This window comes from Schistocerca piceifrons, chromosome 10 (assembly GCF_021461385.2).
Source record: "Schistocerca piceifrons isolate TAMUIC-IGC-003096 chromosome 10, iqSchPice1.1, whole genome shotgun sequence".
Taxonomy (NCBI): Eukaryota; Metazoa; Arthropoda; class Insecta; order Orthoptera; family Acrididae; genus Schistocerca; species Schistocerca piceifrons.
In genome coordinates this window covers 100,695,943-100,722,374 of record NC_060147.1, presented here as the reverse complement: position 1 = coordinate 100,722,374, position 26,432 = coordinate 100,695,943, and the positions used below count along the sequence as shown (strand labels likewise).

At 43.0% G+C, this 26,432-nt stretch overlaps 1 protein-coding gene across 2 annotated transcripts in view; it reads left to right on the top strand.

Moving 5' to 3' along the window:
• The window catches only part of LOC124718836 (all trans-polyprenyl-diphosphate synthase PDSS1), a 738,036-nt gene that overhangs the window by 430,242 nt on the left and 281,362 nt on the right, over positions 1-26,432 (top strand). For both annotated transcript variants that reach the window (XM_047244458.1, XM_047244459.1), the window contains one exon: positions 228-494. In XM_047244458.1, the coding sequence (XP_047100414.1) occupies positions 228-494 (267 nt within the window). The remainder of the gene's footprint in view (positions 1-227; positions 495-26,432) is intronic.

The following is a 26,432-nucleotide window of genomic DNA, read 5'->3' as shown; positions in this document are numbered from 1 at the left end:
CTTGTTAGCAGCGGTCGAAAATCTTCTAACCTTCTTTTTTATTATTGCTTCGTACTGCTTTAGGAATGTGATATCCCAGCTCTGACTTTTAGATCTTACAAGTATGAATAATGTAGAAGATACTTTTGTAGGTGTGACGTCGTGTGTGATGTGCCGAGCTGCCCCTGTCTCTCCCTTTGCTGCCTGTTTGTGCGGACTCCTCACGATTGTGCTCTCGGCTGTTGCAGGCGGCGAGGGCGTCGACAGCGCAGACGTCGCCTGCGTGCGCGGCCCCCGCTGCACCGTGCCCGCCCCCCGCGCGCTTCGCGTGCTCGTCGGCGCCGTGCGCACCCTCCGCCACGCACCAGTGCCAGCCGCAGCAGCAGCAGCAGTCCCCGCGCCGCTACCTAAGCAGCATGCGCACGCAGCACCCCGGGCCGCTACCGCAGGTCGAGGCCGACCCCTACCGCCTGCTCGAGCACGACCTCAAAGACATCTACGAAGACATCCGCGAGGTGAGTACTCCACCACCGACTACATCCCGCCGACAACTACTCTACATATTTCCGGTAGAGGCTTACAGGGTGTAAACGGTATAAGCCGCCAAAAGTATCCTCTTATAAGAACACGAGTAATTGATTTAAAACGTCTAGTAACATGTTTGTCCATTTCCTACTGCTGTCCCAGGGAAAAAAAGATAACAGTTCATCACGGGACAATGTTTTTGGAAAAGTAGACACTGGACAGCGCACACGGATTAGTCGTGACTTGTGGAAACATAGTGCATAGCAGACTGGGAGAATTCATTGAGCAGGGTCAAAACACTACGGGGCGCCTGCTCCACCCCTCCCCCAACACAGGCACACCCACGCAAGCAATCGGCTCGTGTTATTTACCGCTGCGAGTGTTGATATCGCCAGCGTGAGTCGCAAACACGCAGGCAACAACGGCTGCTTGGTTGAGTCACTGTAATACGCGAGTTACCTGTGCAGACGGTATTGCAACGTAGGACGAAAGGGAGATTTACTATCACTGAATTATGCGATATTCATTTAACTTATGGCGAGGCAGCTATACGAATCTATCGAGAGCGCTTTTCACAACGAAGACTTCCTGCACGATCGACATTTGTTGCTGTTCGCCAAAGATTTGGATCGTTATAATTCTCTACTTTTTGCAAGAAGCAGAAGCATCGCCTGCCTAGTGGGTGTATCGCACACTGTCGTCCATCATCATTTGAAAGAGGAGCGTCTGCATCCTTACCACAATCAGTGCGTACAAGAGTTGGAAGAGCAAGATTTCCCTCCCCGACGACAATTCTCAGAGTGTTTTTTTGTTGCAAACAAAACTGCGCAGCATGATTTTGTAAAGAAAATACTTGTCACAGATGAAGTGTGTTCCACTCACGTCGGAATAACTAATTTCCTTAACATGCATAGTGGAGTGTATACAATCCGCGACACATTGGTCACAAAGTACGAAAGTTTTTGCATAGACGATTTTTGATAAAAAAGATGGGGCGCCCGGGGTGCCAAGGTCGCGATGGCGGCGTCACTGTCCCGCCGAGATAATTTGTCCTTTTAGGACAATTATGTGAGCAAGCACCCACGCCAGCAAAAGGTTGCCGGACACGTGTTGATAACAGGATTTGTTTTAACCGGCTGTACCCGAATTTTAGTATATAAGGAGGATGATTTGGAGCACAGCACATCATGTCCTCTGAACCTCTGAACCGACTCCGAGAACTTCTATTGTCGCTAACGAGCTGCCGGAAATAGTAAGTACACTTCTATTACAATGGAAACTTTGTACAAACTTGCACGAATTGCTGTTTGTGGAAGACTCCAAAATGCCTTAGATGTTTGTCAATTGGAGTTACCACAAACTATACGGGAAGATATTTTATTGGAATTTCGTGTTTCAAAATTTAATTTCGTATTAAATTCGTATAGGTTGCCAGAATGTTATATATTTAATGAAAGTGAGAATGTTCCCATGATTTGTGAAATCGTAAATGATGCAGTAGAAGCTTGTGCAAAAATAAGAGCGGGAATTCCAGTTCCATGGGAAACACTTGGTTTGATTACAATGTCTTCTTTTGACATTAGTACATTCTGGCAAAGTAGATTCAAAATTAAAGAATTTTTTTACGAAGTTAGTTACAAGCATTTCGTATATACTATTTGTGAGAACTGTTTATACAAATTATCCGATTCATGGCAAAACGCGCTACTGCAACCACTTCTTATTGGAATGAAAATTAATATGGTAACCAAGACACCATCATTTTCATATGGATAGGACGTTTTGGTCCACGTCGATGGCCAGCACGCAGTCCTGATATAATCCACAGGATTTTTACTTTTGTTGCCACATGAAGGAACTTATTTATGTTCAGCAAGTAAATAATGTGGACGAATTTACGCAGAGGATTTTCGATGCTGCCAATACTAAAAGGCAAATATGAATGTGAATGAACGAATGCGACGAAACTCGGTTCGCCGTAATGAAGCATGTGCCGAATCGAGTGGTGAGCGTTTTGAACACTTGTTGAAGTGTTGGTGTATCCGGAAACACACGAAACAAAGTAATTTTGGTTTCATTTTCGTTACGGTACCGTTGTAGAAAAGGTAAATAATCTGAATTTAATTGTCGTTACGGCATTGTTGTAAAAAGAGGAAACGGTTGATTATAATGAATGCACAGCAAATTAGTCGTGATTGGTCGATTTTGTACTAAGGGAAACATATTTTATTTTATGTTAGCTTTTATTTACTACCACGACCTTCGTTATGTTGTAAAAGAGAAAAAGTCTCGTTGTGCTTAATTCATTATTTACGTAAAACGAGTTACACGTTCTCGACAAATCAGTGACTATTTACATTGCTTGTTTCGGTTGTATCTATCCGCCGCGCCGCGTCCAATGTTTACATTTTTGTGGTTCGGCCGTTACTTTTCTTTGACCGCCGCATCGATTCGGTAGTATGCAGGTAAGGTCGTGTGCCGTCAGTTGACAATGTAAACAGAAATGCGTCTACTATCTAACGTATAAATATCTCTGTCTTTTACGCATACGAAAATAAAGAACGTGAAACAAAGATATTCATTAGATTTTTTTGTCAAGCGTAGCGAGATGTACCATCTGTATAATGTTGGCAGCTTATACCGTTTACACCCTGTACATCCGGGATATAAAATCTCAACTTTGCAAAGAAGCTACGTTTATCTCCATTTCCTTATGCGTGTTTAACATTATTTACAGCTGTTTTAGAACATGATCAGAGTACTTATAACGATGTTTAATTGTAGAACTTGTCTGCAGTCTTGGCATCTCGAAGTTAATTTGCAGACTCAGTCATGTGGTTGACGTGCAGGGGTTCCTGAATTTTTCGATGTCTTTTAAAACACTATTTCCTGCTAATTCCATTTTTATTCTTCTCCAATGATTGTTGTGCTTGCTAATTTTCCCGGAAGGAGTTACCATATTCACCTCGACAACTGGTACACCAGTCCAGGTTTGGTTGACAAACTAACGAGTAAGATCATTGACGTTGCTGGCACAATGCAGCAAAACTGAAACAAGTTATTTGACTTCATTAAAAATGCCAAAATGAAGAAGGGCGAATACGTAACAGCTTACATAAACTACAGATTTTGATGAAATGGAGGGGCAAGAGAGAGGCCGTGATAGCCAGCACGATTCAGGACGATACATTTGTAAAAGTAAGTTCAAAATTGGCAGTGCGCAAGAACCAAGTATTATCATGAGTTACAACAAGAATATGGGAGGTGTGGATAGGAGCGGTTCCCATTTGCAAAGTTACCGAATGGCCAGGAACAGACTAAAAAAATATTGTCCAAAGATTTTTTGCCTTTTATTGTACTTAATGTTTTGTAAAAAAAAATGGCGGCGAAAAAAGCAGATTGGAATTAACAATTAGCCTCGGGGAACAGTTGGCTCTGTTCTCTCCACAACAAGGGTCATCAATTGGACGTCCACTTCGAACACCGAATGCGACTTGCTTCTTGATCTCTCTGTAGCACAATATTTCTTATATTTCAGACAAAAAACCATCTGTAATTATATAATTCATTTTCATTTTCTTCTTTTATATATTCAGTTCGATCCAGATTCACTTTAGTTTTGGCCCACGCAATAAAACGACAAATAAATGTACGAGAGAGTGAGGAAACGTGCTAGTGCTAGGGGAAGTACCCACTGACACACAACAGCGCGCACCGAAACTACCCATCGTAGGGGCTAAAACTGCAATACGGCACTGCATTCAACAAACGGTAAATTCTTATTGCTTGGATATGAAAATCATTTTTATTTCAGCGCAGTCAAACAAAATAGGTATATGGAATTCCATTTACATTCTGTATATAAGGAAATACAGAAATCGCGTTTGAAAGCTTGTTGCTTCTGTCCATACCGGAGGAGAAACGTCGACCAGCAGCTGTCGAAATTTGGCAGCGGCCTATAGTCAGGAACTATAACGATGTGCGTTTTCGAGTCCAGTAGTAGAATGTCGAAATGTTGCTGAATACAGTAACATGGCCACATTGTATTACTCATTGCTTTCGGACCATTGGTAATTTCAGCGCTACCTCATGGGTCAAAACGTGTTTGGTATCTGTAATAAGATGATGATGTAGTGGAGCAGCACATAAAATTAATCCAGATCCGTCAGGAAAAGATTGTTACATAATGTTTGGAGCAATATGACGCTTAATTTGTCTCGTACACCATGAGTGCTTCGAATCCAGCTTCGGACGCTGGCGAGAATTCGCGCGCCATGTTTCATTATTTTGTATTGTCAGTTTAATACTGGTTTTCACTTACATTCGGATGAATTTTTTTACTATCTCACTTTGGTTCATAGTAGTGCTCTTTCTGCTCCTCACAATGACACCAGAATGAGTGTACTAGCCTGCCGCAGTGGCCGAGCGGTTCTAGGCGTTTCAGTCCGGAACCGTGCGACTGATACGGTCGCAGATTCGAATCTTGCCTTGGGCATGGATGTGTGTGATGTCCTTAGGTTAGTTAGGTTTAAGTAGTTCTAAGTTCTAGGGAACTGATGACCTCAGATGTTAAATCCCATAGTGGTTCAAAAAAAAAAAAATGGCTCTGAGCACTATGGGACTTAACATCTGTGGTCATCAGTCCCCTAGAACTTAGAACTACTTAAACCTAACTAACCTAAGGACATCACACACATCCATGCCCGAGGCAGGATTCGAACCTGCGACCGTAGCAGTCGCGCGGTTCCCGACTGCGCGCCTAGAACCGCTAGACCACCGCGGCCGGCATATGTCCCATAGTGCTCAGAGCCATATTTTTTTTTTTGAGTGTGCTAGCCTGTATTGGTCTCGAGGGAATCACACCCCATTCTTCCTGCAAAATAGTGGCAAGTTCAAATATTGATGAAGCATTTTGATAGCGATCGCGTACAATTTTCTCCAAAGTAGACGATAACCGCTCAATAATATTGAGATCTGACGGCTGTGGTGGTCAGAGGAGAAATGACAGTGCATCTTCGTACTCACAAAACCAGTCCTTTCCACGCCAGAGCAATCATGAGCATGCGTCTTCTCTGCTACGATGACGTCACATGGCAACAAATACTGCTTAACAAACAGGTACAGACATGATATATAGCCATTCGTAGTCTCACCCGTTGTTTACACGTTATTGGTCTCGTACTTATCAGTGATTCAAATCTAACGGTACTTTTTCTAATACAAGAAAGTTGGATCGATAAGCCGAAAAGAATCTTCATGTCAAAAATCTGCCTGATAAATTTCGCAATTTTGAGTTTGTTCTTATGAACACAGCTCAACACTCCTAATTGGTGGAAAGAGAAAAGTAAGTTTTTTCTATTCTTGACTCAAACTTGCTTCGCCACTGTTCGCGGAATCGTCAATAGGTTCTCACTGTTTATTCTGTTTCATCATCGTCTGATGGATAAGCATGAGGAACCCGCTAATGATACTGCTATTTCATGAAACGTGTGCAAGCCGGCCGAGGTGGACGAGCGGTTCTAGGCGCTACAGTCTGGAACCGCGCGATCGCTACGGTCGCAGGTTCGAATCCTGCCTCGGGCATGGATGTGTGTGATGCCCTTAGGTTAGTTGTGTTTAAGTAGTTCTAAGTTCTAAGGGACTGATGACCTCAGAAGTTAAGTCCCATAGTGCTCAGAGCCATTTGAACCATTTTGAAACGTGTGCAGACGAAGAAATAACGAAACGAAGACCGAATTTTAAAAATTCATGTTGGATCTCAACCCCACCTACAAATCTGCTGAGGTTATTAAGGAATATTTTGATCTTGTTTATGGTTCGTACCTGCCACAGCATTATGTTAGACAACATTATAACAGCGTTGATGTGTGTCCGTTGTGCGTAATATGTGTTGCAAAACATAATTTTAATTCACAGTCACGTAACGTGACGACAGGAGTATATGACTGCATACAGGGGATAGATAAAAATATGGAAACACTAAAAATGAATTACATTACCTTGTCTATTACGGTGTGGGAAAACCGTTGGCATTCAAACCAGCTCCGAGTAGTCTTGGAGTGGATAAATACAAGACCTTTGCGGTTTTCAAAGGATAAAATACGATTCTTCCTGAAAAATATTGGCGAGCTCAGGTACTGATGATGCAGCTGGATTGCGGTCAAGCACAATTCTCTCAAAAGTACACCAGAAACGCTCAGTACTGTTGGGTTCTGATGGCTGTTGTGGCCAGGGAAGATGTGACAACGATGTGAGATGTGTGAACATGGGCCCTATCGTCTTGGAACACTATTGGGTTACAAACATAGTCCAAGCATCGAACATGATCGATCGAAATGGACGCAACAACTTTGACAGTAATGCGACCGCACAAAGTAACGATAGTACTCATTGAATACCACGATATGGCTGTCCAAATCATGACCGTACCCCCCGCATGTTTCACACTTGGGATGTAAACTCGGCCGGAAGTTAGTTGCAATGGGAAACAATTCATTCGACCAAATGACTTCGTTTCATTGCTCCAGGCCAGTCCAGGTTTTATGACTTTGGCACCATGTTATCCTGTTATGAGCATTTGCATCACTGCTAAATGGCTTCGAGCTCGCCCTGCAGTTCCCAATTATGGAGCTCCCATCGTGTTGTTTCGGTGCTGACACGTATCGCGAGTGCGACACTCAGTTCTGCAGTGACTTCAACAACGGTCTTATTTTTCATCACAATCCTCTTCAGTGACAGTCTGTCACGATCACTCACCACGCACTTTCTTTCGCTTTGTGATTTGGCGGGCGACGTTTTTCCACTTTCCCCCTATGCGGTACAAATCTTCGATACGGTGCCTTTTAAAGACCGAACAAAACAGATATCTTGGTACGAAAGCACACGCCATGCGAGTACCAGCAATCTGCACACTTTCGAATGCTCTTGGCTCCAACATAATGCGCTCAGAGTTACACAGAAGACTGTTCTGACCACAACTGACATTTGCAATATAATGACGACATTGCAGAGGTGTCGTTCGTGGTTAAATACAAGAGCTAGCATTTGCGTTGATGTTCAGTCATGCATTTCTCTCGGTCTTCTGTCATTTTTGTCCGTCAGCTGTACTTGTTGTAATATTGCGACGACGACATGTCATTCAGACATGTCAGATATTTAATGACTCTTTCACTGTTGCACTTGTAATGGTTATAAAGTCGAAATCACGCTAACGTGAACTAGATGAATAGTGAAAAAACTTAAAATAAAAGCCGGCCGCGGTGGTCTTGCGGTTCTAGGCGCTGCAGTCCGGAACCGCGGGACTGCTACGGTCGCAGGTTCGAATCCTGCCTCGGGCATGGATGTGTGTGATTTCCTTAGGTTAGTTAGGTTTAAGTAGTTCTAAGTTCTAGGGGACTGATGACCTAAGATGTTAAGTCCCATAGTGCCCAGAGCCATTTGAACCATTTTTTAAAATAAAATAGCGGAAATTTCACTCAGGAAGTACATAATGATTGTGGCCCCTACGAAGAAAAGAAAAAACAAATAAGTAGGCTTTCGTGGTGGACAAAGAAACCTGTGACTATTGTTGCTGCTCATCTCTGTATACGTTCAGTATCCATATTAGTTCTGTATGGTGTGGGGGTCCCCAACGTCTTGAGTAATATACTACGTTGTGTAGCAGTAGCATTTACAAGAGGTAAACAACCTCCTTCGCCGAGTTAATGCATTTTCCTTGTACCCTAGCAGTGAAGTAAAGTCTACCACCTGTTTTATCTACGACTGAGATTATGTGACCGTTCCATTTCACATGCTCGGAAATCGTAACCCAACTGTTTGTACACAATCTGATGAAAAGTATCCGAACACATATATGTAATGCGGAATGAATGTCACGATGTCACATGACACGCCAATAAAAAAGGAGGCCAGAAGAGGTGCGTCGATCAGGACTTCGAACGTGGAATAATCTGTGGCTGTCATCTGAGTAACAGATCCATCAGGGATATTTCAACCCTTCTAAAGCTGTCCAAGTCGACTATGGGTGATGAGATTGTGAAGTGTAAATGCTTAAGAACAACCACACCTGAACAAAGACCAGGCATAGTTTATGAACAATAACTTTCCATAAATGGACTGGCCTGCACAAAGTCATGAAGCGCCTTAGGGACGTGTTAGAACGTCAGCTTCGCTCAAGAGCCCAGCGTCGAATATCACTACCGCCTCTGGTTATAGCTCTTAGGAAAGAATGGGCTGCCATTCCTTTACGCCGGCCGCTGTGGCCGAGCGGTTCTAGGTGCTTCAGTCCGGAACCACGCGGCTGCTAGGGTCGCAGGTTCGAATCCTGCCTCGAGCATGGATGTGTGTGATGTCCTTAGGTTAGTTACGTTTAAGTAGTTCTAGCGGACTGATGACCTCAGATGTTAAGTCCCATAGTGCTCAGAGCCATTTGAACCATTTTTGAATGTCCGCTAATGAGTGTCCACATACTTTTTGTCAGGTAGTGCCTGAGTCGTACCAATTGTGAGTCATTGATTTTGTGGTCATAGGTGACCTTTTTTCTGCGTTTTGTGAAGTTCAGAGTTTTATATAACTAAACAGTTATAGTTATCCATCAATCCTAATGGCATTTGAAATCTGGTCAAGACCTGCCTTTCTCCTGTAGCGCATCATTGTAAGCGCTGAGTAGATTCAAAATGGTTCAAATGGCTGTGAGCACTATGGGACTTACCTTCTGAGGTCATCAGTCCCCTAGAACTTAGAACTACTTAAACCTAAAAAGCCTAAGGACATCATACACATCCATGCCCGAGGCAGGATTCGAATCTGAGACCGTAGCGATCGCGCAGTTCCAGACTGTAGCGCCTATAACCGCTCGGCCGCTGAGTAGACCCAGTTAGTCCTATTTCGTTTATCCGCCCACCTGGACCTATCACTATAAATGGTCATCTCCTGCCTGAGACGAGCCCCCAACACGGAAAGCAAAACCTCCGTTCGAACAGACTTCGGAAATCTAAACAAGTCCGACCGACCGCCGTGTCATCCTGAGCGGATTGGCGTCACGGATGTGGATACGGAGGGGCGTGGGGTCTCCCTGACGTCATTTTCCGTGGTCTAGAGCCGCTGCTATTCGGTCAGATAGTTCCTCACTTGGTACCACGAGGGTGAGTGCTCCCCAGTACGTCAGCAACGCAAGGCGGCCCGGACAGTCACCCTTTCAAGTGCCAACCGTGACCGATTGCGCTCAAGTTTGGTGATCTGTCGGGATGTACGCACGGCTGCACGGGCTTTGTCAACAGGAAACGAGGGACTGTGCAGATACCACGTGGTGGGTCTCGCCTGTGCAGTGGGTCAGTGCGTGTCGGAGTGCCGGCAGTGGGCGAAGGTCGCGCGGCTGGCAAGGCCGGCGGCGGGCAGCGACCGGTCACCCACCAGTCTCCACTTTCCCGAGCCCTCTGCCGCTCTCTCTTTCTCTGGGGAAACGCGCCCAGCCCCTGGCTAGCAGGCCAACCCGCAGCGCACTCGAGCTGTCCTGGCTGTGGTGTGGCCGCACTGCACCTGCTACGTGCGCACTCCTGATCCGTCAGCTGGCAGTCCACCGGCCGTGACGCAACAATCGAGAGCGTTACGCATATGTCGTCTCGCGCAATGCGACAAACGCACACAAGCAACCTTTCGTATGAAATGTGAGCGGGGGTTACAAGACACATTGAATTACGTGAACAGCCGACTGAGCACAAAACCTGGATTGCGAGTATATTTATTTCTAATTAAATTGCGTGCATCTGGAGTATTGCGACAGTTGTGCGAGTGGATTCGTTACCTCCTGTCAGAAAGGTCACAGAAAGTCGTAATCGACGGGAAAACATCGAGTAAAACAATGATATACGGCGACGCCAAAGAAAGTGTTATAGGCCCTCTGGTGTGCCTAGAGTACGGTAACGATTACGAGACAATCTGAGCATCCTTCTTAGACTGCTTACAGATGATGCTGTCATTTACCGCCAAGTAAAGTAATTAGAAGATCAAAACCAATCGCAAAATGACTTAGACATGACGTCTGTATGATGTGAAAATTGGCATTATTCTCTGAGTAAAGCCGCGAATGGTAGCCGTGCAGTCTGAGGCCTCATTGCCACGGTTCGCGCGGCTGCCCCCGTCGGAGGTTCGAATCCTCCCTTGGGCATGGGTGTGTGTTTTGTCCTTAGCATAAGTTAGTTTAAGTTAGATTAAGTAGTGTGTAAGTCTAGGGACCGATGACCTCAGCAGTTTGGTCCCATAGAACTTACTACAAATTTCCAATTTTTTTCTCTGAGTAAGGAAAGGGAGAGGCCATCCTGTGGCGTTTATGCCACATCATTGCCCAAGTTTATTACATTTTTGTTGTAATGTTTTAATGCACAGTCTAGGAAGATTTTATTAGGTTAGGCTAGCGAATAGGTAGGATCCGTGAGGCAGACTCGTCGAACGACACGCCAGATGGTCACGTAGCGTAAGAAAGACCCAGCGATCAACAGTCGCATCGTAGCGAAACAGAATCAGTGTGGCTTCAGCTATAACGCTGGTCGCCAACAAGTAAGTTTTGCGTTATTTATATTTACCGTTTAAATATTAATATTGTAACAATAATAATTGGTAATAATTAAATAAATAATTAATTAAAAGAAAATCTACTAAATGAATAGTAAAATGAACCTAAATATTTCACACGCGCTCACACACCACTTTCTTAGTCTCAATAATGAAAATTAGTTGCCGTCAGAAAATGCACACGGTATTATCAACTACGTAAAAAAAAATCACTTCACTCCTTAGTTAATTCTTCCCTAAATCGTTTCAGGCAAATGCCGGGATGGTTCCTTTGAAAGGGCACGGCCGATTTCCTTCCCCATCCTTCCCTAACCCGAGCTTGCGCTCCGTCTCTAATGACCTCGTTGTCGACGGGACGTTAAACAACACTAACCTAACCTAACCTTAGTTAATTCTACTCTTTTTTATATTTTTTATTGTTTGAAGTGAAGGTCGGTAGACTTGTAGCGTGCTGAAAAACGTTTAATTTGGGTTTCTATAATCTCAGGGAAATTACTGTCACCTCGCCTCGCGATAAAATTGAGAATAGTTTAATTTCGTATGTATCACGTTGGCAACGTAAGAAAAAATTTAGCTAAGCAAAATCTGTAACATTTATAAATTGGGGATTGATGATAGTTACTATGAAATGAGCGCAGAAATGCCAAATTAAACAATTATTATTTAACGAAAGAAGCTTTTTATACGGACATCTGACATCTCGTGCATTAATCTCACAGTTTTGAAACATAACAAAGAATTTTTGCCGTATTCCGGCGAAATACGTGGAAATTACAATAGTCTTAGCCCGACTCTGGAGCGAAAGGAAAAAGTATTCATAGTGAAGTCAAATCAGTAATGGCGATAATAATGACTCAATTAAACAAATTCTTAACAGGAATATAATTTCAGTTCATTTGAAGAAAATGGAAGAAAATAAGAGTCTAATAGCGTAAGATGCTATCGGAAAGGCGCGCGACTAAAGAAGAGAGAGAAAAGACGGGCGCTCATTCTTATATAGAACAAAATACAGAAGATAATTTCGATAGGAAAGGAAAATAGTATAGTGGTTAAATTATATCTTTAACTCTTGATGTTTCGAGAGGAAAGAAAAATAGTATGTTATTACGTCGTGGGCAGGGTACAATATTACACTATACAGCTCCAACCGTGCTGATGGTTTTACTTGCACGGAGCACTAAAATCATCAGGAAATGATAATTACAAATTTCAGTTGTTGTCAATATTTAGTAATGGAAAGGATGGACCAATCATAAGAATGCCCTGAAAGGGCAGACGCCAAACTGTTAAGATAGCTCACTAGTAAGCCTACGGTTGGTTTTCGAGGTGGCAGCACGCGAACTGGTATGTGAAGTGCAACTCCGCGTGATTCATTGTTAAATTTGCCTCCGAAAACATACTTGTGCGATCTCATGTTCATTCTAAGATCGTGTGAAGTATTGTTGTGACTTTTGCGGTGCTCTGGAACTCATGATAATGACCGGGAATCTGGTTATGAATGTTAACGATAGACTGGCTCTCAGAACGTTTTTCTTGTTTTCTTTTTGGCTTCTATAAATTGAAATAAAATCCAGTGACATTCCAATACCCCGTTATTTCAATTTTAATAGCACAGAATTATTTTCCATTATCACTGGACGCAGAGAAGACGTATCAAATAGTCCTTGCCAGGTGTACTCTCTGTCGGAGCCTAGCCGGAGTTCTAGGCAGCTCGGCGCTCTTTTATGTGGGACCGAGTCCCATATCTTCTGCAGGACACAGAACGTACGTCTATCGGAAATACGAAGTGTGATAAAAAAATAACAAACTTTTTAATTTAGCGGGCTTTATACATCCGATTTTCAATTTTTTTGTTATGTTGTTGGTACACGCGTCATTGATGTACGCTTGCATTTTCGGCTGTTTTGAATATTCAGTTTGTTGTCGACAGTCGAAAAAGTGACATGGGTTTTCCAGCGCTCGGCGAATTTTTACTTTCGGAAAAGATGGACCATAGCATTTGCATTAAATTTTTCTTAAAAAATGTAACAAAATACAACAGCGCATTGGCAGTGTTGATTGTGGCTTTTGGCGATTCTACCATGAGTAAACGTTTCGAAGAGGGTCGAATAGACGTTGAAGACGACGATCGCCGTGGACGTCCTAGCACATTTATTACTAAAAAGAAAATGGTTCGGAAAGGTCGTCGAATCACCATCAGAGGGGTTGCTGATGTCGGAAAATCCTTTGGCTCACTTAAGCAATTTTTTCGGTAGCAACTAAATTTGTTCTGAAATTGTTGAATTTCGATAAAAAAACGACGTAGCGTAGAATCGCTCAGTAATTGCTGAATAACGTCGATGACGACCTAGAACTTCTAAAGAAGGTTATAACTGGTGACGAAATATAGATACACGGGTATGACCTCGAAACCAAGGCACAATCGGCCCATGGAAAGTGCCTGGAGAGTCAAGGCTGAAAAAAAATTCGACAAGTTCGATCACCTGTGAAGGCCCTTCTCACTGATTTTTTCGATTACGATGGGGTAGTGCGTCATGAGTTCATGCCTTTATGGTTGTACGGCCAATAAGAAATAAATACTACTTGGAAGTTACCCGCGTTTGAGTGAAGCAATCCGAAGAAAGCTTCCAGAATTATTGTAAAACCACTCGTGGAAATAGTATCACGATATGCTCTGCTCCTGCTCAGTGCTGATTCGTAATTTTTTGGCATAAAGCGCTATGTTGCTTCAGCCACCGTATTCGCTGAACATGGTCCCCTGCGATGTTTCCGAGACTGAAGGGAACCGTGAGAGGACGTCGTTTTGCCACCATTGATGAGATAAAAACAGGCTCGCCGAAGGAGCTGAACATTATAAGGAAAAATGAGTTCCAGAAGTGCTTCAAAGATTGGAAAAACCGCTGGCACGAGTGTGTTGTATCTGAGGAGAATTAGTTTGTAGGATAAAATGTTGATGTTGATGAATAAATAAAGGTTCCTTAAGAAAAAACAAAAATTCTCATTCATTTTGATCACACTTCGTTCAGTTATTTAAAGCAAATATGGCACGTTATGGCACTGTGATCCACGCATGAATGCATCGGTAACAAAATGTTGACTTCATCACCATTCCCTGTTATATCTCGATTGTATCACATTTGTTGTCTTACGTTCCGAAGAAACATATTCATTGTAGCGATTGAAGTATGTACTGAAAGACTAGAAAAAGATTTTAAATAAAAATCTTTTTTTACAATAAAACGTTTTTAAATCGGACTAAAAAGCATGAAATAATTTCTCCTAGTCTCATACAAATTGCTGAAGTACACACAGATAGTCCCGAAAATTTATTATTATGAATTTCCAATAGTCATGAAAATACTTGTAAGATTTAAATCGAAAAACTTCGGGTGCTTGCAAAAGACGATATAAGGAGAAGTCAAATGAAAACGAGACAGGTGGAATCTGTTTATTATTTGAAAAGTAATCGCCATAATTGTTAATACATCTATCCCATTGTGAGAAAAGACGGTCAGTGCCTTCATGAAAAAATGATTGCTATCACCCTACGGAGCTATGCTTGTACTCTGGTTGCACATCTGCATCCGAAGCAATTCGACGGCGACGGATATTTTTCTTCAGGGCTCTAAAATACGGAAATTGCGTGGGGTGAGTTCGGGACTGTATGGAGGATGGGCAAGGGCTTCCCAGCAAAAGTTCTACAGCGTAGTCGAAACAACCTTGGCAACATGTGGGGCCTCCCACACATACAGTGGCCATCTCTCCCCATGCGATTTCCATATTTTTTGGAGCCTTGAAGAAAGACATTCGTGGTCGTCGATTTGCTTCGGACGAAGAGGTGAACGCCTAAGAGCAATCATTGTGCCGTAGACAACTGCAAACATTTTGCCACGAAGACATCGACCGTCCTGTCTCAAACTGGCATAAACGTATTAACAGTTACGACGATTATTTTTGAAATAATAAACATTTCGCCTACTTTTTTTCCATTCGTCTTGCTTTCATTTGTTTGTTCATTATAGCAAAGAGGTGGATTACTTGGGCGTCATTCAAGTATTGCATCCGCCCCACGCTTTTGGAATGGGTTTATGAATCTATATGGGCCTAGGAGAAATTAGTTTATACTTGTTAGATGGATTTAAAAACGTGGTATGTTAAATAAGATATTGAAGTAATTTTTTTCCTGTTTTTAGTCCTGCATGTATAATTTTTCAATAGATTTCAGACATTTTCATGAGACTCCAACAGAGTCACTTGGTCAATTTCAGTTTTATATGTATCGCGAGAAGACTCTGAATATAGAGTTGGAGAGGTTCGATGCCACACGGAAGCACACCACCAATCGTTCTTCCCGCGAACCATTCGCCACTGGAACAGGAAAAGGGGAAAATGGCAGTGGTACAAAACTACCCACCGCCAAAAAACAGAAAAGAAGGCGAGTTAATGTGGCGTTGTCATCCAATTCTGAGCTATGTTGAAATTTTCAAGTGTCGAGCACATTTGTAAAATCAGTTACAAATATTGTATCAAACAAATGGACATAAAGGAAAGCGACCTAGTAAAAATGTGTTACAAAAGGAGAAATGATGAGACCGGAATGCAGTAGGGTCAAAAAGACTTGTGGTCTCCCGGCTCAGCTGGTTGCGCTAATACCACTTCACGACGGCTGGCGCTTTCATACGGTATTCAACAGACTCGTAAAAGTTCGAACCGCGATGTCTCGAACACGCTTGAGAAGCGCATCGTGTTAGAGCCGCATTTGTTACATCTAACAGGGAACCCCGTGAGTGCGAGGTCGCAAAACACCAGTGATGTTTACGGCATTCGGCGCCCCACGTATTGTCTGCCATGCAGCCACAATATTGGCTGCTAATGGCAACAGAGGGCTGGACTGGAGACATCCAGTGGTGAACACAGCGTTAGGCTATGGAGCGTAGTTGAACCGCTAGTCGACGAGCAATTCACAACACAGCTACAGAGGGGTGTAGATACAAAGCAGAGTAATGGCAACGATAAAAAAATCAAATATTGCATTATATCTACCACAGCATTTCGCGAAGTTGACATTTCGTCAGAAAGGAACCCAAGGAATTTCACAGAGTGAGAAAGAAGTTTCTTGTTTCTGCAAGATGAGTCAGTGGAATGTGTGGTGTCGTATACGCTCGACTGTGCGAACAATATACGTGGGGAGTACAGTGATGACAATACGTGCTTAATAAGTGAAATTGATATTGAAAGAGGTGTAGAGCCATGTGCTTTATCATCCTTGTCGGACAGGGAGTCGCAGATTCCGTCTTCAATGAAGCGTAATGAAGGACAACGGTTCTCCAACGGGGAGGCACCATACATAATTACGTACTTGGAAGATCGTCCGCAGCGTAGTAAAGAAACAGATTTCGTATGAGTCCGCAGTAATATGATTATTGATCTTCAAAGAACGACAATACGCACTTCTTACAAAAAGATATAGTGATTTCAAGGGAAGCAGTGTATGGTTGCACAACTTCAAACATTGCTGCAGAACTGGAAGATTTAAGATAACGAAATTCCCAACAAAGCATCAACTTGACGATGCACGGCAAACTGCTAAATTTGTAGATGAGATAAAAAACTTATCCCGTCGTTCAGTAAGAAATTTGTTTTCACCACAACCAATCGGTATTTGAAGATTGTATCAATATCAACTAACATAAATGTCTTAACGCATTCGTATACAATTGTATACAATTATGTCGGCTCTGAAACTGGATAGTAAATTGGCTGGAAAGTTATTTATCGTGCTGTTGGAGGTGCTTCATCCCGTGCGTGATCTTGCAATGGTCGTAGGGAATATTTACGTCACACAAGAGTCGGTAAATGGGCATAAGAGAACTACAACTATGGTATGGGCACAGCTTTTGTCAATAGTTGATCAAAAAAACTTGCTTTTGCTTGATTTCTATTCATCATCATCATAAACTAAAGGCTATGCCTTGTCGATTTAGCCACGTCCCTCTCTCCATTGTCGTCCTCTTCAAGTCTTTAAACGATTTTATCCCCATATCTTCTTTGATGTTATTAAAATACGTTGCTCTTGGCCTGCCTTTTGGTTTTTTCCCTAAAACTTTTCCTTCAAATACATTCTTTAGGAACTGGTTGTGTCTCATTATGTGCCCTATCATTTTTGATTTTCTTCTTCCTATGTAATTTAGCAGCGTTCTGTTCTCATTCACTTCTCTTAAGACCTGTTCATTACTTTTTCTATCTTCCCAGCTTGTTTTCGTCAAGCTTCTCCATATCAACATTTCCATTGCTTTCAGTCTCTTTTTCTCTGCCTTTTCCAGAGTCCACGCTTCACATCCGTATGTTAAGACACTCCAGACAAAAGTTTTGGCAAACTTTTCCTTATTTCTACGCTTATATGATTGTCTGTTAGTAAATTTCTTTTTTTTTTAATTCTATTGTGCGTATAAAAATTGTACTTCTGTATAGCAAGCTATCCCTCCTGAAAACGTATGATATTGCAATTCGTATCACCTGGAACCACTGGAAAAATTCAGCCTCTGGATGTTTTTTTTTCCCCCGTGCCTATAAAATATCTATCTGCAGCTACACCTTAGAGGATACCCAGTATCACGATAAGCTTCACGGCTGACTGTTTTACATTCGGTTGCGCCCCATCACATTCCATCAGTTCTCATCACTCCGTTACACCAATACGGTTATGCGTCCTTTAAGAGTGGATACCTAGCTGAACATCCTGTACGGTTTGTAACTCACAAGGCGTTCCCCTTCGATGTTGATGGTACATCTCCTTGTGATCACTGTGGTGCGCCATTTTTCAACCGTGTTCATGGTGCAAGTTAATGGTTTGTTCTTGAATGTCGACGATGCCCCATTTTGTGAAGGGCAATACATAAATCCCATACAGGGTTGATCTCTGCACTTCCCGGACACTCATTTTCTGTCGCCCTCCTGATGCACATGGTGAGTCATTAGCAACTTATATTTTTTCTGTCATAACTGCTAACACAACACTTTCAAATGAGTCATACTAAAATTTAACTTGCGACCTCACATTCAAGGCGTTCCCTGTAAGTGTGTACTACAATTGTCCGAAAGTTCAGCAAAATTCTGACTACGCGTGTGCGCTACGTTTGTTGGCGCCTACTCTCTCTGAACTTCACGGTATTTAACTCTAAACTTGCGTCCTTATTAATAACTTCCTGATGCGTATAAACGATGTTCTGGCAACGATTTAACGCCGTTCCATGTGTGTAACGAATCTGCATATGTCACGCCAAGGCCGCGGAGCCAAGTCCGGAACACAAAGATTGCGGCGGAGGCTTCACAGTTTAATTCCGCCGTAAAGACCGAAGGACGTGTTTTGCTTCTCCTCTTCGTTGTTTCGTATAAAGCAGCCATACATTTCGCGAACGCAGCGAGTTTTATCTGTCGTGACGTCCCTGAACCCTTGCCATTTATTTACTCACAAACAGTCTGAACTTTGCGTCCTTGGCCATAACTTCGTAATTATTGTCAATTTTAAATTTATCTGTAAAACTTTTCCCTATAACTCATCCCTCCCAGGGACACTACTAACTGTGCAGTGTTATAATGCCAGCTTCAATGGAGTTAGAAGTAGGTAAGAGATACTGCTGGCAGAGGCTGAGTTCCAGCGCGGAAAGGCAGAGAGATCTGGGTATTGCTACAATTAGAATATTGGTTTCGTTGCGTGCGTACTTTGCTACAGAGAAATGAATTTCGTCATACGATTTCACTGACATTAGCCTACGTAGGCACTTTTCAATGTGAAGGGAAAATTATTTGCTGCAGGCCGAAAATAGCCTCAAGAAGTTCGTATAAATATGAGATGCGTTTGTGAAAAGAGGTATCGAAGAGGACATACGAAGTGCATTTGATAACTTTGGTGAATGGAGCGTTATGTTGATGCTCGGGCGTTGTTTGATAGCAAGTCTTCCAAACTCTGACTACAACACTCGATCCCTTATGCCCAAAAATCGATGCCCATTTCGTCAGTCAAGTTATCATTAAATAGCTTGTAACCTGCGGACATTTTGATCAGAAAATAGGTCACGTTCGCTTTCTAATGCTTGGCTTTCCCGATGCGGTGATGCCAGCTTTAATTCCTGTTGACCACTCAGCCTTTTGAGCCCATATGATAAGTTCTTTAATAGAACAAACTGTTGTGTTGTAGCTTTATTAAAGGACTAACCGAGAAACGATTACAAAATAGTATACTTGCGCAATCTGTGCGTGGACAGGGATACAGGCGCATAGAGTAGCAGACGTCGGTACAGTTACATTCTGAAACTGGCTGTCATTTTGCGTGGTGCAGGAATAAACACTAAGGTCCCACGAGTAAAGACAGCATACGCATAATTTTTTTTTTCTGTACGGATAAGCGAATATGAGTAATTGTTCACACGAGAGGCGGAAGTTAAAGAGGAGCTCTCCATTTACACTCTAAGTAAAGGAAAAAAGAAAAGAAAAAGCAAATCACGAAGCAATAATCCGAATTGGACGGATGTACAGACGATATCGATAGCAATTTGAGAAACACTGGATGATTTATTCACGAGGAAGAGCTTCACAAATTGAGAAAGTCATAGCGCGTTGATCCATCTCTGGCCATTATGCAAGGAGTTATTTGACTTGGCATTGATTGACAAAGTTGCTGGATGTCCTCCTGAAGGATATCGTGCCAAATTCTGTTCAACTGGAGCCTTGTATCTTCAAACTCCTGAGATGGTTGGAGGGTCCTGCCCATAATGCTCCAAACGTTCTTAATTGGAGAGAGACGCGGCGACCTTGTTCGCCAAATAGGCTTTGGCAACCACGAAGACAAGCAGTAGAAACTCTCGCCGTGTATTTTCTTGACATGTAAGCCCAAGATTGCTTGCCATGAAGAACAAAATATGGGACGTAGAATATCTGGTGTGCTGTAAGGGTGCCGCGGATGACAACCCGTGATGGTTGGGTGTTGTGTGCTGTCCTTAGTTTAGTTAGGTTTAAGTAGTTCTAAGTTCTAGGGGACTTATGACCACAGCAGTTGAGTCCCATAGTGCTCAGAACCATTTGAACCATTTGATGACAACCAAAGGGGTCCTGCTGATTGCAGGGCCCTATGGATGGGGACAGTCAGGTTGGTATCTCAGTGCTGTCCGGGACATCTCCAGATACGTCTTGGGCATGAAATCTCGTAGAATGGAGTAGAATTGTCTTCAGTGATGAGTCCCGCTTCGAACTGAGCACCGATGACTAGCGGAGACGTGTCTGGAGAAGTCCTTGGCAGTGGTAGGGTACTACGTCGTGCCATTTCATATCACAGAAGGACCACTTAGGTCGTTGTCCGTATAACTCTTACAGCACGGCGGTATGTCGACTATATAATACGTCTCGGTTTGTTGTCCTTCAAAGTAAGCAGTGCTAGGCTTGTTTTCAGCAAGATACTACCCGTCTGCACATGGCGAGAGTCTCTACTGCTTGTCTTCGTGCTTGCCAAACCATACCTTGGCCAGCGAAGTCACCGAATCTCATAACAACTGAAAACGTATGGAGCATTCTGGACAGGGCCCTCCAACCAGCTCGGGATTTTGACGATGTAACGCGTCAGTTGGACAGAAATTGGTACGATATCTTCAACTTTTGTAGTCCTGGCTTCCTCAGTTGCGTGTAATATTACGGTATATTGATCATTTTTACTTATGAACCGTCTGACAGCAACTGAATAAAACGCAATCTTAGTGCCATACGCACATATGGGGAAAAAACCGCAAATTGGCATTCATAAGAAGAAGAACAACACCAAAAATGCAACAGGAGCGTAATATGTAAGAAATTGTTGACGCAACCTGTTAAGTACAGTTCAAAACATTACTACTTAATAGGAAATACCAACCACCAGGACTGTTTATAACCTATAGGTACAGTGACGAAAATGTAAATTAAATAGCAAACATGTGTACATATTGAGATTTTCACTCTGCAGCGGAGTGTGCGCTGATATGAACCTTCCTGGCAGATTAAAACTCTGTGCCGGACCGAGACTCGAACTAGGGACCTTTGCCTTTCGCGGACAAGTGCTCTATCAACTGAGCTACCCAAGCACGACTCACGCCCCGTTCTCACAGCTTTACTTCTGCCAGTACCTCGTCTCCTACCTTCCAAACTTTACAGAGTCGTGCTTGGGTAGCTCAGTTGGTAGAGCACTTGCCCGCGAAAGGCAAAGGTCCCGAGTTCGAGTCTCGGTCCGGCACACAGTTTTAATCTGCCAGGAAGTTTCATATGTTCATATTCCAGGCCACTGATGATGCCTTGCAGAAAATAAAGGCGAAACGCGTATGGCACTAAAATTATGTTTTATTCAGTTGCTGTCAGACGGTCCATAAGTAAAAATTATCAATATACCGTAATGGTACAATATCCCTGAGGAGGACATCCAACAACTATCAATCAGTGTCAAACCGAATAACTGCTTGCTTAAGCGTCAGATCAACGCGTTACTGGCCTGCTCAATTTGTAAAGCTCGTTCTCTTGAGCCATTTTTTTTTTTAAATCCAAGTAATTTGTTTCTACGTTACATTACATCTACCAATTACCGTCCCATTTGGATAATTCCTTCGTGGTGCGTCTCTTTTGTTTGTCTTAGAATGTGTCTTATGTAAGCGGCCAAATTTCCGTTCGCTATGAGATTATATAACATTTGTAGATTAATATGAAATTGTTTGAAATGTAAAATAGTTCATGATGACAATATGATGGTGATAATATGTATAGGCTCCCATTATGACAGTGATATAACGGGGGAACCTGGTAACTCCACGTTATTACATAACATCGGAAGTATTGGGGAGGATGTAATGTGGAAGTGGCCAGGAACTGGTTGTTGGGATGTAGGTCTTCGATTAGTAGGGTGCCAGCTGGGCAAGTTATGTGGCGGTTGGGGTAGGTTATGGTTGGAAGGTGGAGAACATTTCAGGGATGAGTACATGATATGTGAGGTTAAGGCGATTGAAAAGGAAGGCAGGGCGTGTGGCAGCAGTGCAGGACACTCAGTGATGGGACGGACTGTAGGGTGTTGGGATTCAAGTTTACTGAAGATGTAGGGGAGGTTGTTGTATTTCCGCTGTTAAGAATTGACATATGACAAAAAATTACAAGTTCCTTTCGTGACAAATTAAATAATTACTGTGTCAGATATTCTAACCGCGCAAGCTGTTACTTGTAGAAAGTTGCATGTTACGTTCGTAACAATTAAATTGATTCTTTTGTTTGTTCCATACGATACGATAAATGATAGCTGAAAAGTGGCATAAATGTTACAAGCTGCAGACTCCGCAAAGGAAGGAACAGGATAATAGGACGTGTGTTAAGGCATCGGGAAATAACATCCATGGTACAAGAGAGAATTGTAAAGGGTAGGGGAAGACAGAGATTTGAATACATCCAACAAATAATTGAGGACGTAGTGTGCAAGTGCTACTCTGAGATAAAGAGGATGGGGCAGGATAGGACCGCATCAAACCGGCTAGAAGACTGATGACTCAAAGACTAGTTTCTTGCAGGATAATGGAAAAGTAGCACTGCTTGCAGCAGGAGAAGAAGTTGTTGTGATGATGTTGGTTGCTGTTGATATAACACATGACTTTTGCTACTTCACCTCTATCGTGTTAACTGCAACAGATTTCGGCTGTGTGGCAGTCTGCGTTGCTGGTTCGCGCCCAAGGTTGCGACGCGGCCCTCGGAACTCGTAATTCGTTATGACAGGTATGCTACCTCCGTCCCCACAGTAAGCAGCGAAACTGATAGCAAGCAATTTAGGTAGCGTCATGTCGAAAGTCCTACACCACGTTGGGAACCACATGACTTTTTTCCTCTTAATCTCGGGAGATGTCGAAAACTGGTTATTCTGAGAGTCGCAGTATGCTAAAACTAAAATTCATACGCCTCATGAATAATAAATATAATTCACGCCTTGACAGTTTCCGAAGCCTCAAGGCTGCCTTCGGTAGTTTCTTTTTTCACAGGCTTAATGCAAATAGTATATACTTGCATCCAGGCAGGTGCAGTGAATTAGCCCTCGACCACAATAGAGGTAATACGTATGACACACACTTAGCGGCCGAAGGCCGGCGAGTGCAGCTGCCTCTCGACCTCGAAAGCTCCCCATCACTTCCTTATTGAATGACGTCACCAGTCTGGTAAAGTGCCATCGCGCTCTTGGATCTCCCCGTTATGCCAGCGTCCATCCGGGTGCTGCCCGCACCCACAGCTGTTTACGTACAGTGCATGTATTACCCGCTGTGTCTACATCTCCGCCCACGCTCTGCAAACCATTTTGAAGTGCATAGCATTAGATACTTACCACTGTACAACGTATTACGGCTTCTTCCCGTTCTATTCGCGTATAGAGCGCGAGAAAAATTATGCTGGAATGCCTCTGTGCGCGTTGTAATAATGAGTCTGATCTAGTCTTGGTGTTCCCTGCGGCAGCGGTATGTAGGGCACAGTAGTCGATTTCTAGATTCCTAACTTAATATTGCTTGCTGAAACTTTGCATGTAGGCTTTCGCGGTATTGCTGACGTGTATCTTTAGACATCTCCCAGATCGTTCAGAGTTTCGATGACCCCCCCCCCCCCCCAGTGAATTAAAAAGACCTGAGACCATTCGTGATGTCCTCCTGTGTATATGTTCAGTACCCTTGTTTGTCTTGCAGGGATTGGACAAAAATATGGGAACGCCGCGAGAAATGTGAGCTGGAACATAAATGTAGATTCTAGTCAAGTTGCGGCGCGGCACATTTCTTTTTTACCGCCCTGCCAATGTCCAGCAATGTTCATTTCTCTAGCTAAAAGCTGTAGTAGAAAGTACTAGACCACTGCTGTCTATTGCAGGTCGCAACATACATAGAATGGTCCGGTAAACGGGATGTGGCTAGCTACTGAAATAAAAGTTTTAACTTGGCAATGTAAATTTTCAGGTGAATTTTTACGATAAAGATCACTGTTAATACTGCCATGTCCGTACTAAGTGGCAACACAATGTAAAGTTCACACGCACACCACAATCACACACGTAGCCAGTTTATGGTATTTACACCCGTTACCGAAGTTAATAGAGTTCACCGGATTGTTTAGTTATGAAAATGCTCGCTCAAATGTTGTGCACTCTGCTCTACACGTAATACCTGTTCCAGTCTTAGATCGCACAACACGCCACGCGGTTTTAACTAACAGTCAAAAGCAATAATTTTGATATACTGTCCGAAATTCCACATGACTACCACTATACCGTTCACTTAAACACACTTTGTACTACTTCGCGAACTCGTAATTAGCATTTTTCCGCAATTTTACAGTACTTTCGTCGAAGCTGCTTTCAATGAGATGTTACTAGTTCGAACCCTCAGGCCCGACCCCCAGATCACTCCAAAGGCTTTGTTACCAGCATAGATTGGCGCGAGCCTGCATTTTTCTGATTGGCTGATACCACAAACAGCAAATCAGGTTGCAGTATTATCCCGCGCCAATCATAATAAAACATTTCTTTCTATGGCAATTGCTAAATAAATAAATTTAGAAAAGTATCAAATATAAAATTAATCCTTCTGAAATTACCGATTAATTTGTGTTCTACTCACGATTTATTAGTACCATAAACTGACTGCACATTTAAATATAGTAAATCTCCTGTATCGTTTAATTGGTACTTCGTGAATAAACAAAACAATTTTCATTTACTTCTGTTCTTCTTCACTCATACAGCACTCATACAGCACTCACACTGCTACTTACTACACATATAAAACAATTATAATTATGCAAATACATTAAATATTAATCAAACATAACTTTACAACATTGTTTTGACTACGACTGCTAGCACTGTCCGTCAAGTGCTGACCTCTGCCGCCTACTAGTGCAGCTCTGTAACTCAGGTCCATGTCAGCTGGTGACATCTGTCGATGACTCATGCCTACAACGATATCGTCCTAACAAATGACAGGAGCGATGCGAAGGCCTGCGCGTTGCGCTGTTGTACCTGACGATGAACGGCACAAGTTCAATGTCCTCAGTACGTAGCAAGTGGCAGTCGAGATCAGAACAGTGTTCTGTGTAGTTGTGACTACGTGTTTCAACGATAAGTGAATTTGAACTTGGGCAGATTGTTGGCGCTCGTATGGCGGGTGCTTTCGTAACCAAGATAGCGGAAGTGTTTGGTACTGAAAGAGGCACCGTCTTGAACATTTATACCACATACAGTGAAAACCGAAAAACATCATCGCTAACTCGCAACGCAGTCGAAGCACTGTGTTCAGTAGTCTTGGCCGACAGTCATTGAAGAGGATCGTGACGGAAAATAAGAGGCAGCAGCTGCAAAAGTCACTGCCAAACTGATTGTCGCACTCGCGAATCCTGTTAGTACCAAAACAAGAAGGTAATGCCATAAGCAGGGAATTGCAGGTTGAGTTGGAATTGTTCAAATATGTGTGAAATCTTATGCGACTTAACTGCTAAGGTCATTAGTCCCTAAGCTTACACACTACTTAACCTAAATTATCCTAAGGACAAACACACACACCCATGTCCGAGGGAGGATTCGAACCTCCTCCGGGACCAGCGGCACAGGCCATGACTGCAGCGCTTCAGACCGCTCGGCTAATCCCACGCGGCTGAGTTGGAATTCTAAAACCACTGATTAGTGATGCAAATAACCGTAACAGGTAAACGTGGTGCGGAGGTCATAAGACCAGGACGATGGAGCAATGGTAGAAAGTCATTTGGTCGGACGAGTTGTTTGACAACGTATCCAAAATTGTGGCCCAGTTTATGTCCTAAGAGTAAAATATGGCAGGAGGTTCGATGATGGTTTGGGCAATTCCATGGGTCTCATGATTACTCCGCAAGATCGGGTTAGTGCGAAGGCTTGTGCAACGGTTTCGGCTTCTCAGGTCTATTCATCCCATTCTACAATGTTTATTTCCCAATGGTGATGCTGTGTTCGAAGACGACTGGGGCCCCATTCACAGACCTCATATCGTACAGGACTGGTTTTGTGAGCACGAAGGTGAATTCTCGCATCTCCACTGGCTACCACACAGACCAGATCTCAATATTATTGAACTCCGGTTGTCCACTTTGGAAAGAAAGACGCATGGTCGCTATTCATTTCCATCATCTTTACTTGAACTTGCCACTATTTTGAAGGAAGAATACTATAAGATTCCCTTTAAAGATCAAACAAGGGAAAATCCAGGATGGAATGTAACAATACGAGATAAGGAAAGTTGCTACTCACCATATAGCGAAGTTGCTGAGTCGCGATAGGCACAATAAAAAGATTCACATAAACATAG